The sequence below is a fragment of the Nesoenas mayeri genome (assembly GCF_963082525.1).
Source record: "Nesoenas mayeri genome assembly, chromosome: 2".
NCBI classification, from domain to species: domain Eukaryota; kingdom Metazoa; phylum Chordata; class Aves; order Columbiformes; family Columbidae; genus Nesoenas; species Nesoenas mayeri.
This window is the reverse complement of record NC_137543.1, coordinates 48,440,240-48,454,957: the sequence shown is the minus strand read 5'-3', so window position 1 is coordinate 48,454,957 and position 14,718 is coordinate 48,440,240. Positions and strand designations below refer to the sequence as shown.

General features: G+C 38.4%; 1 protein-coding gene across 1 annotated transcript in view; it reads right to left on the bottom strand.

The window, feature by feature from the left end:
• Positions 1-5,159: 5,159 nt before the first annotated feature.
• CDH2 (cadherin 2) overlaps positions 5,160-14,718 on the bottom strand; it is a gene marked incomplete at both ends in the record, with an annotated part of 114,749 nt that continues 105,190 nt past the window's right edge. Inside the window, 2 exons of the mRNA XM_080339082.1 lie at positions 5,160-5,366; positions 12,582-12,746. Of these exons, the coding sequence (XP_080195208.1) occupies positions 5,160-5,366; positions 12,582-12,746 (372 nt within the window). The remainder of the gene's footprint in view (positions 5,367-12,581; positions 12,747-14,718) is intronic.

Here is a 14,718-nt window from a genome sequence, read left to right as displayed (position 1 = left end):
ACACAAGTGGATGGATTCTCTACAGCCAGAGCTACATGGAGAGCGGTTCAGAGAGCACATGCCGACTGCCTCACCCTGACTGATCTTTCCAAAGAGCTCTATGAGGGTTGCAGCTTCACATTGTCACATTAGTGTATGCCCTTCTGTGACAGAAAAATCAAAAGAGCATACAGATACAAAATCTGATTATAAGTAACTACTGTATCTCTGGCAATTGCTGCATTTTTAGATGTTCTAGAAATCCACAGAGGTTGCAGGGCAAAAATACTGTTTGGGACACTAAATTTTGAAAAGGAAGTGGAGTCTTCCCAGCTATTACTATGTTGAGAACCCAGCCTCAAGCGTACAGCAAAGCAACCAAACCAAACCAAGACTGAGTCCCTGATTCTTTGATGCTATAAACTGAAGAATAAGTACAGCTTGATTTGGTATTTGGCACTCTTCAATTCTCTCAGTGAACTAAGGGGGAAAATCGGTAAGGCTCATTGGTGGAAGGTGCCTCAGCGGGAAAGGAAGCAGCATGGCATCAGAAGCTCCAGAGAAGAGCTCCAAGTTCTCCATTACACCAAAAAAGGCTTTTTGGCCAGTATAGAAGCAGCAGGTTGGCTGGAGAGTGCCTTGCATACATTGATCAAAGGTTCCCTAACAAATGGGAACATATCTTTCCCTATCTATAGGGTAGAAAGCACCTTGAGTCTCTGTGGGAAGCACTTATCCTTTTTTCCTTAGCCATTGTTCTCCACTTCTATTTCCCACCTGGGCTTTGTTGCTAAGGGGAAAAATTCTCATTATTCCTGAGAAGTCCTCATTATTTCTGTGACATATATTAAATAAAGGGCAACTATCCTATGCTTTAGAAAAACTCTTAGGAAAGATCCTTGCCTAGAGTAAAAGTAAAGCTTATGTAAAGAAATGTCAAGGAAATAGAAAAAGTAAGGATGTAATACAAATATAGATCATCTCTGGCTGAACGAGGAAAACTGAATAAAATATACCATTGTAGATCAGGTATTCAAGGCACTTGAGTGGCTTTTCTGAGTTTTATCCAAATAATTAATATTGGCTGAGGTAAAAGCAGGGACTTTGCTTTCACTTTCCTGATCCAGAAAGGTAAATCTGCCAAAACCATGCTACTCATGCTAGAAGGAAGGCTCCTTAGGAAGGTGGGAGTAGTTGTGTAAGATAAGAATTGGCAGTGGCTTCCCTGAAACATTTGGAATTACTACAGACAGGTTTGAGGGACCTTGTTGGGGATGTGTGTCCCGTCACCTGTCAGAAGACGTTTTCCCATGTGTGTTAAGGTGGATGGGATCATGGCAGAGTAGAAATAAACTTTCTTCAGGGTATGGAATTTGGTAGGGTTCCAGAAATACTGTGTACAAAGAAACAGAACTATGAAGAAGCAGACTTCATATGGCTTTTAGCATCAGAGTGATGTTGCTAGTTGGGCACCAGAAGAAAATAAGTGGCTATTTGAAATATTTTTTCTTCACAACTGAGAAATATCTTCTGCCTGCAAACCAGTACAATAGACAAACACCTTCCATTTAAAATATACACAGATTTAGAAACAATTCATAAAAGTGAGTCGAGCAAGACAATCGAACTCAGAGTAAGGGGAAGAAGTCAGTGCCCATTCTCTGCCCTATCAAACTAATAGGGGGGTTTGTACTGAGAAAGATCACTGGGCTTGTAAAAATGCTACAGCACAGCTGAGAAAACATCACCACCAGTAAAATCACCAGGTGAGAACTCAGACATTGCTTGGTTCAACTGCTTAGAGGGAACATAAAAAGTGTGTTTTAGAGTGTTATGGGATGAGTATTAACATCTTCCACCAATACTTTGCAGTCCCAGAGGAAACACAGGAACCTACATCCATCCATGTGTAAGGCCTTGTGCATCCATTAGGATGTTTATTCCCCAAAAACACCCTTCTCCTCATCTGTTTAGCCCCTGAGGTTCAGAAGGACATAGGCTATATGAAGGACTATCACTAAAAAGAAATACAAATTGCAGAAAGACTGAGATGGGAAAGTTCCTAAGGCTGTATTTCTTGCCAGTGACTTCTCTTGGATACAGTGTCTGCAAGGCAGAGATAATGTATTTCACTGCCAAATCCCATTTCCAAAACGGGCTGCCAGAATTCCCCAAGACAACTGTAGGGTCTAAAGGTCAGCCATCCTCTTCCTCTCAGTTCAGTCCACTGACAGGGATTTAAGCACATATGAAGGGTACAAAACCTGGCTGCACATTTCTAGAATACGAACCAACCTGAAGCTTGATAGAAGAGGACTAGTTCAAACGTATTTTTTCTTGTGAAAGCATTTGAGATGTGCAAAAATGATTTACCCTTTGTTCTGTTCAGTAGACCTAATGCTGACCTAGCACTAGGTTTGAGAACTGTTGCTACCATTTCAAAGCAGCTGCAGATAGAGCTGGAAGATCGTCTGATCAAGATAAAGCTCCTATTGCTGAGCAAAAGAGCTGAACGCTCATAAAAGATGACCTCTGCTTCATTCTAACAAAAAAATGTGCTATAGCCAAAATGGGAAACCTTTCACAAATCCTCCCTCACCTCCGTATCTTTTAGGATAGAACGTCAAGTAAATAAAATTCATCTAGCATTTCCAGTATGTTTGTTCCAGCAATAGAATTATTATGGTTAAAATACATTTTTGCATAAATTACAGAAGACAGGAAAATCAATGTGCTAAAAGTGGCCTTTTGCTTATTTAACGGGCATTTACAGTTCAAAGAAATTATAAATGCCCTTTATAGATGTTTACCTTACTTAACTACACATAGGCAGATTTTCATGTCCTGCTCTCTTTTTCCCCCATGCTAACATGGAAATAGCTCAAGGAGGGTCACTGATGATTTTGACACATTACTGAAAAAGCAAGGCTTTGTTACAGTGTCAGGCTACAGGTGAAAATGCATGAGATAAGTAACAGCCAGATATGCAGCCATAGGAATGACGTATCCCAGCCCAAGAGGATTGCTACCTCTCAGCTTTCACAAGCATCATCAGAACATGAAGAAGACAAGGAGACATGCCCATGAAAAGCACAGCTGAGAGGAGACACCTCACCAGCTCATATTTCAGGATTCACCCCTGAAAGTCAGAGTCAAATTATGTTACTGATGGTTTGAGTGCTGACGAAGTGCTGAAGTGGCACCAGGCTGAGGAGCATCCCCACAGACCAACTCCCAGTGCAGAAAGCAGCTGTGCCAGTCCCGGGATCCACGTCCCCTCCCGCTCCAGTGCTCCAACAGACTGTGAAACTGGGGCGTTTCTGCTGAGTTTAAGCTTCACACTGTTCACAATTAGGTCCTTAATGAGTGTAAATGTAGACATGAAACCTGAGCAGATTCCTGCAAGTGAAAGAAGGCAGAACTGCTGCGCTTCCTTTGTTTGCAAATAAACCATTGTAACAACTCAGAAACATGTTTAGTGATAACTGATCTCCTAATGGGGCTTTTTGGTGAAGTTCCATGATCATGAGCACCTCCCTGAAGGACAGGATTCAATGCTCACTGAAGTTAACAGGGGCTTGTCTTCAGCATAAGCACGTCCAGGCAGTACATGACTGCCAGAATCTGCAATTTATTTATGCAACCCGCAGCATAATCACATAATCATCGAACTGTCAGTCTAGAAAAGAGGCAAAAATGATGCAAGCTCTGTTATTTAGATAATCTACATTAAACCAAAGACTTAGCCATTGATGTGGAATCGAAGATGTTGAATTCCCAGAAATGGCACAGACCATGTCAGTTTTGCCTGGACACCTCCCTTCCAAATTTGTGCCAAATTCTATACGCAGCTTATTTTCAGTCCAACAGTATCAAATGCTAAAGCAGTGCACGTAGCTTCTCACAAAAGTTTCTGTGTTTTTATTTACTACAGTCAGGGCAGTCCAGGTAGGACAAAAAAAAGAGCCAAACCAAGCACCAGATCCAAAATTAGCATTTTATTCAGAACGTTGGGGTCAGAGGTGTATCATTCATATTCTGGTACACAATACAGAGGCAAAGCTGTTCTCAGAAGTCTCTCCAGTTTGAAAGCTTCTTCCCCTTTCCCTCCCCACCCCCAAAACATACTGTATATTTACTCGTGCCACCAGTATCAGGCCAACTGCCCCCCCGCCCTTTTTTTGGTACAAATTATGTAAAACTTTTGTGCTAAGAACTTTTCTCCCTCCCCAAACAAAAAAAAAATAATAAAAATAAAAATAAAAAAAATATTGAGTACTCTAACTACAGTTCAACAATTGAATCAATGTCACTTGTTTGCAACCTGTTTTGTAAATACTTTATCCATAACGAAAGATATAAACATGCAAAAACCTGAATCCATAGTCCAAATAATACATACACGTGTTCTGAAGTTTCTGCACTTCTCCACAGACTATGCCAATAAAACATTATGTACACATACAATTTTTTTTTTACAGTGAAGTGGGAAAAAAAATACTAGAAATTAAAAAAAAAAGTGTACATGGATTAAGACCAAAATGTGTCTAACATTCTAGCATAAGAAAAAAAATCAATTCTGCTACAAACTGGTGATATGAAAACTCCCTTTATTTGCAACCAGCTGCATAAGTTTTAGAATTTTAGTGAAAAAAAACCCTAACATCTAAAACTAGAAGTAATGTACATTGTTCCACCTCATGGTCTTCTCTCCCAGATAATAAAATTGTTCCATGAGGATTTTTTTGTTTATTTTTAATCTCCTTATTTTAATAAAAGCAATGCGATGTAACAAAAGCATGTTGAAGCATATTGTGTTTCACCTTACTCCTCCCCACCCCAACATATTTTGTCTCTTTAATGCATCATTTCATAAATCAGTACCATTAAAGCCTTAAACATAAAACTAATTCCGATCTGAAAAAGGTACAAAAAGGCACATAAAATCCCAGTGCTTCTGTACTGTAAAATTCAAGTGTAACTGAGCTCAATATTTTTTTCCAAACAGCATTGGATCACTGATATTCCACGGAGCCCAAATTGGTTTGCAGCCTAAGCCAAAGCCTTCAGCAAGCACTTGTGCTAGTAGACTACAAAGTTAAAGCCTAGCTTCTGTATGCTTTTGGGGAATATCAGTTGAAATGTTTGTACTTGTCCAAAAACAAAGTCCACTTTGAAGTTCAGTCATCACCTCCGCCGTACATATCAGCAAGTTTCTTGAAACGCGGGCCCCAGTCATTTAGGTAGTCATAGTCTTGCTCACCACCACTACTTGAGGAGTTAAGGGAGCTCAAGGATCCAGCAGTGGAGCCACTTCCTTCATAGTCAAAGACTAAGAGGGAATCGTATGGCGGGGCTGTGGGGTCATTGTCAGCTGCTTTAAGTCCCTGCAAGAAGGAGAGGGAGAAAATAAGAAATAAAAATCAATTTCTGTATCTGAGAGGCAAAACATAACTGGAATATCACAGTGTTGTTATATATATATCCACTGCCACTTCAGAAAACCACGTTCCAGTTCTTCTGCAACTCAATTCAAAACAGGATTAATGTTTCTGTAACTCCAGCAAGAACTTATTTAAATTCCCTTTAGAATGGCCAGGTTACCAGCACTACAGCACTGGCCATTTTGAATGTAGCTGCAAATACAGTTCCAACAAAACCTTAAGAGAACATTGTGGCACTAGGACCGATGCTAATAAACATACAGTTTCAGAGCTACGCAGCTCACAACCTGCAGCATGAGCAATATGGGACTGGTTAAACAGACAGATGGGGAGAGAGAAAGAGGCATGTTTGCAAAGATTCCCTTCAGCAGCCATCTCGCATGGCCAATAACATATCCACTGACATTGCTGGCCTGCAGTCCATCTGTGTGTGCCAAAAGCCATATTTAGTTCTGTAAAATGCCTGTACCTCTGTTGGTTGCTGGGAGAAAAAGATACAGGATGTTGGCTTAAGCCTTATGTGCTTTGCCATAATCATCCATAAGATTTCACCTGCTCTTCAGAAGACACACACAAACAATGACATCAAAACTAAACACATAATTACAACTATTTTTGTTTCCTTACTTTGAAGTATTCAAGTTATGAACACACAAATATTGGGTCTTCAGTAATTTTCAATTCCTACTCTCTAGAGCTGAATAACCCAAAATAAAACCAAAACAAACTGAATGAGAGGAAAGTAGGAAAAGAACCACACTTCTTTCAGAGAAAAGTCTCTTCCCTCCCTGTTTTCTTACACAGGTTCAAACCTAAACAGTAAGTTTAATTTTAGAATATGAGACAGTTGCTCTGTGCTTATCCTGGGAAGATTTACAAGTTGAATATAAAAGGCTGAAGCCTGAAGTTAAAAGCCCTCTTGTGTTTTCGATTTTTCAGCCTCACAGTTTCTTCCACAGGATTAGTGATGCCTTTTCAAGATCTTCTACTTTGAATAGGATCTACCCTGGCAGCCACTGACAAGGGATAATATATCTTCCAGAATTCTGTAAGGCTGAGATTGTAAATTGCTCACTGTTAATTCTAACCAGTTGTTGGTTTTTTTTTAAATCAGTTTTATTTTTCATTTTTAGTGTTTATTTAAAGAACGGCTTTATTATACTCCAAATTATTTGAAGGATTGAGTGTGCCTCCTTCAAATTATTTAACATATTCTCTTTTTAGAAAAGTATGTTTTACTCTCAAGTATGTTTAGTCTAAATGTGACATAATGGAAACGTATGTTGATTTTTCTTCTAGAAATGCCTAAGTAGCTAAACCCATTAATTAAAGCATATGGCAATGATAAGGTAGAAGAAAATTCTATTGCCTATCCAAAATCATTCAGAAGTGTGCAAAATGAACCTCAAATAATTTTGCTAATCAGTGGTGGAAAGGGCCAGCACATTTACCAAACTAATGACCTCTAATCAAGAACACATTTTGGACTTAAAATGATCGTTTCATGTAGTACAACATCAAGCAGGTTATTAATAGCCTGCATTAGAAGCGCTATTTTGTATTATCTGATAAGAATAATTGGTGATGTTTGTTATCTCTCTCTTTGGAGTTTTCCATCCTGATGGCCATATTTAGGACAAAAGATTTAAGATTCCAAAAAGGCAACAGCAAGTGTTGGAAGACTTCCTTTATCCAGCTTCAAAGCTGGAACAGTTCTAAGGCTTTTTCTCAATTTCTGATTCTGAAGCAGAAATACAACTTTACTTCTCAGGCAGTAACCAGCCTTTCAGTATTTACATCTTCCCTTAAGACTGCTTGGGGTGACAGACACCCATGCTTTTCAAAAACAGGTGACAGGGCAGAAGAATAAATACCATTTGAGCTTACGGAGTGCTGAGGTAGGAATCCCAGGTATCAGTGTGTTAGAGTCATTTACAAAGTCAGCTTGGAGAAGAAATGTTATTTCCCTGCAATTCTGCCTAGTAACAGCCAGCCAAAGGAGATACTAATTTATTAAAAATCAGTGAACAGAACAATTGACTTCATCACCGCAGAAATTCTGATACCACCCATAGCAAGGCAGAAGGGAGCCTCCTTCCATCCTTTTTTCCAAAGGGGAAGTTTGTTGTTTTGTTTTTTTTTTTTTGTGATTTGTTGCTGGTATCACGATAGCTTTTAAAAAGAGAACTGGTTTTGAGCTACAGACTTACAAGATAGCATCTCACTAACAAATTCACTGTTTCAAAGGTTGTGCTTACTGTGTAATCCATTTAATTCAGAGAAGGTATCTATGGGCCATGTTATACAGGTATTGACTCAACTGCACAGCCCAAGCTACACTGGTATTTGTACCTATCCACTTATCTTCTATTTAAAAATTCCTCAGATTCACAGTATAATGACTGAACTTGGTCTCTAACTCTTCAAACGGCTACCAAGTTTTCTGCTATATTTGTGTTGCAAGTTACATACTAAAATGACAAAGAACTACCATCATTTTTTCCCTTTTCCTCTGCTAAGCATGTTCTCTGAACCTATGAAGTGCACTGCTCCACTTTGCTGTTGGGTTCTCCAGCATGGCCTAAACTGGAGTTACTGGATGTCAGCTTTGGCAGTGAAACTGGCTTATGAAGCTCCCTCTGGTTTCAGTATTGACACCTTCTTTGCTTTTTATGCCATCCCTTTCAGTGGGTGGTACCACAACCTGTTGTATTGGCACAAGTAAAAGACAACAACTGGCTGCCAAGAACTGCTTTTACTGCCATGGTTATTGTCGACCGCTTCTGAAGAGATCTCTCAGTTTTTCCCAGATGTGTTCAAGAATCTCAGAGCAGCAGAGTTGTTATAGTTATTTGGTTTACAGTTTCCTGATCTGGAAGTCCAAAGTTGTTACTAGATAGAAAAGCTTATTCAATGCCAGAATTGCTGGGGCACACACTTGGGACCAGGTGATCCCGCTGGGAGACAGTGAACGAAGTCACATCTTGCATTTGCCATATCACCAACACACAAACAGCAGTCGCAGAAGAACCATGACAATACAAAGGTTACCTTGAGACCTAGCACAGACTGTGTGGCAATCTCATTTTTCTTCCTCTTTTATATATGTCATGGTAACTTTTCACTAAGGAGATAAGGGGCAGAAGAGGAGAAACTACAGTGCCTTGACTGAGAAACAATGGTAACCTGAAGTTATACTTTCCTCAGTATGTGCAGCATTCTCAATTTGTTTCAAATCAAGGGAAAGAAAACCCCTCAAAATCATGAGCTAACATGAAACATCACAAAAATCTAATGCTTTTATTTTCATTAATCCTACTACTTAATCAGATTCAGCTGACTTTTGATGAGAAGGAAAGGAAGAACAGAGCCCTACAGGGAAATATGAAAATTGCTTAAACCTGGAACTGCTTTTCTACTTTGCAAGAGAAAAAGAGAAAACATCAAGGGACTCTGTTCTGCTTGGAGGTGGCACTGTATCGATAACCATTTACTAAGAATGAATTGAGGGTCCTCCATGTCCTCATGGGATGAGACCTGTAGTTTGTAATTTAAATTTAATTTACCTCAGGCTATGTCCTCTATTGATTAGAAATATATTCTTAGCCACAAATTCTCCACCACAATATAATTTGTTTAAGGTTTCTAGGGACAGCATAGGTGGTTCCTGAAAACAAGATTAACAAAGCTACTTCAAACAGGCCTAATGTATACTGTCTTGCAAATCCTGACTATTCTAAGTGTTAATTACGCTCCACACTCTGCACGTTGTGTTTTAAAAGGCTCAAAATGGAAAACAAGGTCTACAGAGGATTCTTAATAACACATGACTTATTTCACTGACTTGTTTGTACACTGGACTGGAAGAAAAGGAGGTTTTTTCCCTTCCCTCCTTAAATAAGAGATTCATCTATCCATTGAAACAGACAAAACAAGAAAATCCCCAAGGTCATTTAGCTTATGCCTGCAAAACATATTTTGATTATAAGGCACCTCTGGAACCTTCTTATTTTAGAAAGTTCATCGCTCAGTAAGTGTTATCTTAACTTTATATGTGTTATAAAAGTATTTGAAGTTTTTATCATACTTGTAACTTGTTTTTCAACTGAGAAGTCATTAGAACACTATAAAACACTCACACTTATGTATTTCTTATTGAATTAAGTAGAAATAATACAACTGATAACAGTTAGAAAATAACATACCAGAAGAAACAGAGTACTGCCAAAAGGAAAGAGACACAGTGACCCACTAGATCTTTTTAACTTTTTATTTCTACAGCTCTGTAATATAAAAGGAAAAAAAGAAAAAAACCCCACCCCATGCTTGCTCACTGATGGTACCTATATCCTCCAATATCTGAAATCAATGACCTATTGTTCTTTTTTGTCAAAAGTTGGGAATAATTCACAGGCTAATCTGAACAATGCCGGCCGTGTGTCTGAAGTGCTGCTAAGCATTCAACAGACTAAATTAATTCCCACATATGGGCCAGCATCCCAAAGGATCATGCTGATCAGCATCTCTGGGAATAGGGCCAAATCCTGCAAAAGACCAGACTGACCTCCAGAAGTGCTGCCTCTTTTCAGACCAATGGGGTAATGCAGACTTTGGTACAGAGGTACCAAAGCCTCTCCCTGCTCAGCTAGTGACTGCGCTGGTTTTGCAGGCAGTTTGGGTTAGGGCTGCCCAAGGGAAAAGTTGTTTGCTCAATGATGTTGAAGCTGGATGTGAAGAGACATGAACTCTGCCCTTTCTTATCTCGCTATGTTGTTTTCACAGCTCAGCACATCTTCTGTATGAACTACCCTAAGAACGTCTGGTATGGGTTTTACCCAAGGTATTTCTTCCATTTACTCCAGGTCAAACTAAAAGGAACTAAACAATTTGTCTGGGTATAACCTTGCCAGGACTGCAGGTAGAATTCTCTGAAGAAAGTCTGAAAACCTGTGCAGCCTGAATACTTATGTTCTAGATGATGATAATTTGGGAATTTAACTATAATAGTGAGTACTACTGTGAAAGACTGACTTTTTTTTTCCCCCCAATAAGCCTTTCTACAATCACTTTTGCCATGGGAAATTTTAACATAAAACATTAATTAAGATTAAGAAACTGTTTTGGAGAAATAAAATCTCGATTTTGCTCAGACTTCTGGCAAAACAGACGGAGCATGCCCAACTTTTGAGTGGCTGTCTGCTAGAGACAGGGTTAGGTGGAATGCCCTGTAGTAAAATGATACATTGCTGTGAAATCCTAAGGAAGAAATACCTTTCAAAGAAAAAGAAGCTAAATATAGAAATACTTGAAACCTAGAAACAACGTCATGCAGTTCCTCTCAATCAGAGCGTATAATTAATTCTGAGCTACCTTGCAGACAAGAAAATTGCCATGTTTTGTTTAATTTCACATATACCTCTAAAGTTAATTTTATTTCAGAGACAATATTATTGACAATATTCTACCGTGTAAGAATAGCTGTGAAAAGCTTTCTCTTTTGGTGGATGGCAAGGGGAATCATAAAGTATTGATTTAACGCAATAGACTCCATGCTCATCTGTACTGCGATATAAACTTACTGGGTTTAATCAGGACAGCAAGTACTGTTTCTACAGCTCCATGTGTACACATTGATGCTATAATCTTCAAGAGTGATAACCTACTGAAAAATAGTATTGCAAGAAAAGCTTACTAAGTAATTTAAAAATTGTAGGAAGCTGGACAACTTCATCCTCTTTCTGGCTTTCCAGGAGAACTACACTCCTTCCTTTTGTTGGCTCTGTAGAGCTTGATAGCTGCTTTGAGGACAAAAAAAAAAATCAGAGTATTGAGGATCATGGGTTCTTCCTGACTGCATGCCAGGTGGGGGGTGTCTGGTGACAGCTGTGTGAGAACAGGATGGGAAACTGGCAGAAGGTGAGGGAGCATAAGGAAGTTCTTGTGCATGTTGCCTTGGCTGGCAATGCGGGCCTTGTATTGTCCCATGTCTATTTTCCAGAAGCTGATTTTAATTGTAATATTTAGAAGTATAAGGCATTAAAAAAATCCTCTTCGTTGAGACATCTCTTTCTAATACAGCTCTTTCCCAAACCTGGAGCCTCTTAAAATACAATGTGTTATGACAATATTTTAATGTCTCCTGCTAGTCACCTTCCTGTAGTTTTTCTTATAATTGTATCACTCTATACCTTAACAGGAGCAAATTTAATTTTCTACAGCTTGCTAACACAAAAGCCTCCAGTATATTAGCCTGACTTTTCTTTAAAGCAAACAAGAATAAACACATTTGTAAAAACAGTTCTGCAATATTTGTCCAGCTGTAATTGCCAAGGAAGAGATAAGAAAATTAGAGAAAATAATTAACTACCACTATTCATCTACAGAATACAGCTTATTTTTAAGTGGTAAATTTTGGTTTAGTATTTGTTTTCCTATAACCAGGAAGCACAAGAAACACATTCTATCTTAAGTTCCACAAAACAAATTATTTACGACTGACCAGGGAGAGAAATAATGAAACAAATATTTGGAGCATTTCTTCCAGAACTGTAATATGAATCTTACTTACATTTATCTTCATTAGACTGAAGAATCAAAGATCATGCAAAGACTTTTAAAGCTCTATGACAAGTATTAAAAGCACTTACATAACATTTAATTTAGCTGCCCTGCTCACTAATCGTATTTGATGGAATTCTTTCGGTCTTATTGAAGGTACTCAATTCCCACTATTATCTGGATTCAAAGGGTAATGTATGAGGGAAATGAAAATGAACTTCTCCCATTATTAAATTACTGTGAATTAATAAATGAATTTAGGCTGCACTATAATTTTGTTAGTCTATTTATTACTTGGAACCCATAGAATAATCCTGCTTGGAGATACTGTGGTTGCAGCTGATAACGTATTATGAATGCAATTAATATAAACATACAGAAGTTAATTGATACATCTTCCCTTTCTGTTTGAATGAGTTAATTAGATTTGTCTGTACTTTAAAAGAACATATTTACTTCTATCTAGCAAGACAATTTCAATTGTCTAAGTAAGTTTTTAGAAGTTATTATGTTCAAACATAACAGCTACTCATGCAGAGTACAATTAGCAAAATATAAAAGCTTATCAGATCTTAGGAGGAAACTTTTTCTCTCCTTTACCTCATTAATGAAGTCCCCAATGTCCCCAGGATGAGGAGCAGCTGATCTGACTGGATACTGAGGTTCTGCATGGATTGGCCTTTCATCAAGACGTCTGATTCCAACAGGTTTGATGGCATCTGGTTCCACAGTGTCAGGCTGCTGGAGCTGGCTCAAGTCATAATCCTGCAAAATATGAAACAGAAGCAGTACGTCAGGAGAATTTCAAACAATATCTGTTGGGGGAAATGCGAGGAGGAAAAAAGGGAAGATGTAAAGTATCATGTCACCAGAAGTCCTATTTTCAGGACCGTAACGCTTACTGACAGTAAGGCAATAACATTGTTATTTGCATACCAACAGGATGTTATTTGATTTATACTCCCTGAATCTACCATTTTGATTCTATTCCATCAGATTTGTAGAGCTTCTCATGTTTTCCATTGAGAAGCAAGGATTTGAGTAGTACTATTAAGAGACTAAACACTTTGCCTAGTAATGATGATTTACTGCATGAAGCAAAGACGCCAAATCCAACTCTTCTTTTTCTAAGCAAATAAATGCCAGAAATTCTCATTCTGAGAAAGAGGCAAGCGCACTGCTCTGCAGTGTTTTATAATACCTTCAAAGAATGAATTTAAGACTCCTTGCGGATTTCATGTGGCTTCCCTAATATGCAAGCCAAAGGGGGGAAAAATGTCATAAGTACAAAGCTTATCAGATTTGGCCTTAATTCTAAGCACTTTCTCAAGATTACTTGTGTATCTGTGCATTAAGTACTTGATGCCGCATTTTCAAATTCTGGCAGACTGATGAAGCTAGCATAGCACTATGAATTCCAATAAGCAATATGTATGTATAGAAAAATTTTAATTAGATGAATGTTTATGTACTTTAGACAGATATGCCTGAATACTATTTGAACAGTGTGATCCATTTCAGCATTGTCATTCACCTCACTGTTGTCATGTCTAGAAAGCACTCGTACTCTAGGATTCCTTCGCATAAGGCACCGGTAGAAAAGCAGAATAAAGAACTGGGCTTAAAGGCTTAAACTAAAGCCATTCATGAACTATCAGTAGACTGAGGCTCACGTCAGCTCTACTATATGCCAGATACCCTGCCCCACAAATAATCCAAGCAGTTGAGGAACATCCTAAATAAGCTCCTTTATCATCAGTCTCTATTTTTCAACAGTGTTGCTCTGGTAAAAATCTTACTTATAATCTCAACTTGCTGAAATCTGGCTGTGCAGACAATTACTTTTTCTTCGATTCCTAACTGTCTGCTAAGGGAAGGAAAGCGTTTACTTCTGCTGTCACAGGAGGTAGGTTCTTTTTGAGAGTATTACCTCCTGTGACCCCCAAACCAGATTTTTCAACAGGAGGAGGGGTCTGACAGCAGTGAAGGTAGTTTGTTGGAAGAACTGTAACTGACTGTCAAAATCCACTACACCTTCTAATTTGTTACTTGGGTCCACAGCTGACTGCACACAAACATACAGTCAAAAAAGGTGGAACAGCTCCACTGAGATCTGAGAATGCAGTTTCATATGCTTTAATTAGATTACAAATTCCTTGGGGCAGAGTTGTAACTTCTACCCTTCGGTTCTTCATGTACCAAACAGAAAAATAAGTGATCTCCATGAAGCAGTATGCACTGGAGAAAAGTAAACAGAACAGAATGTTTTATCCTTTCCCTTTATATTACATAAAATAAATCAAGGTAGTTTAGAGAAGTGCTATCAGAAAATCCTATTAAACAGAGAAGGATGTACTTTTTAGAATTTATAAATATGTAACACGAGAGCGCTTTTCATATCCACCCGAAAGATGAAGGTAAAAACCATCAACAGGCAGAAATAAAAAGTATCTTTTTTCTTTTATAACTAAGCATTTCATTATAGAGGAATTCAAATAGGTATGGTTAGTTAAATAACAAGGTATTAAATCCAGGAAAACCTCTCTGGTCATTAAATTTTTATAAAGATAAATGTTTTTTCCACCCGCTCGCATATGCATACACTTGTTTCTGATTAGTGGTCATATAGAAATGCAATATGAATCAAGTCAGTCACCCTAATGTCTTCTCATCTAAGGCCATCCGCTTTTGAGTATGTACAGTTTGAGTCACCTCCAGGCTCTACAGGAACAAAGAC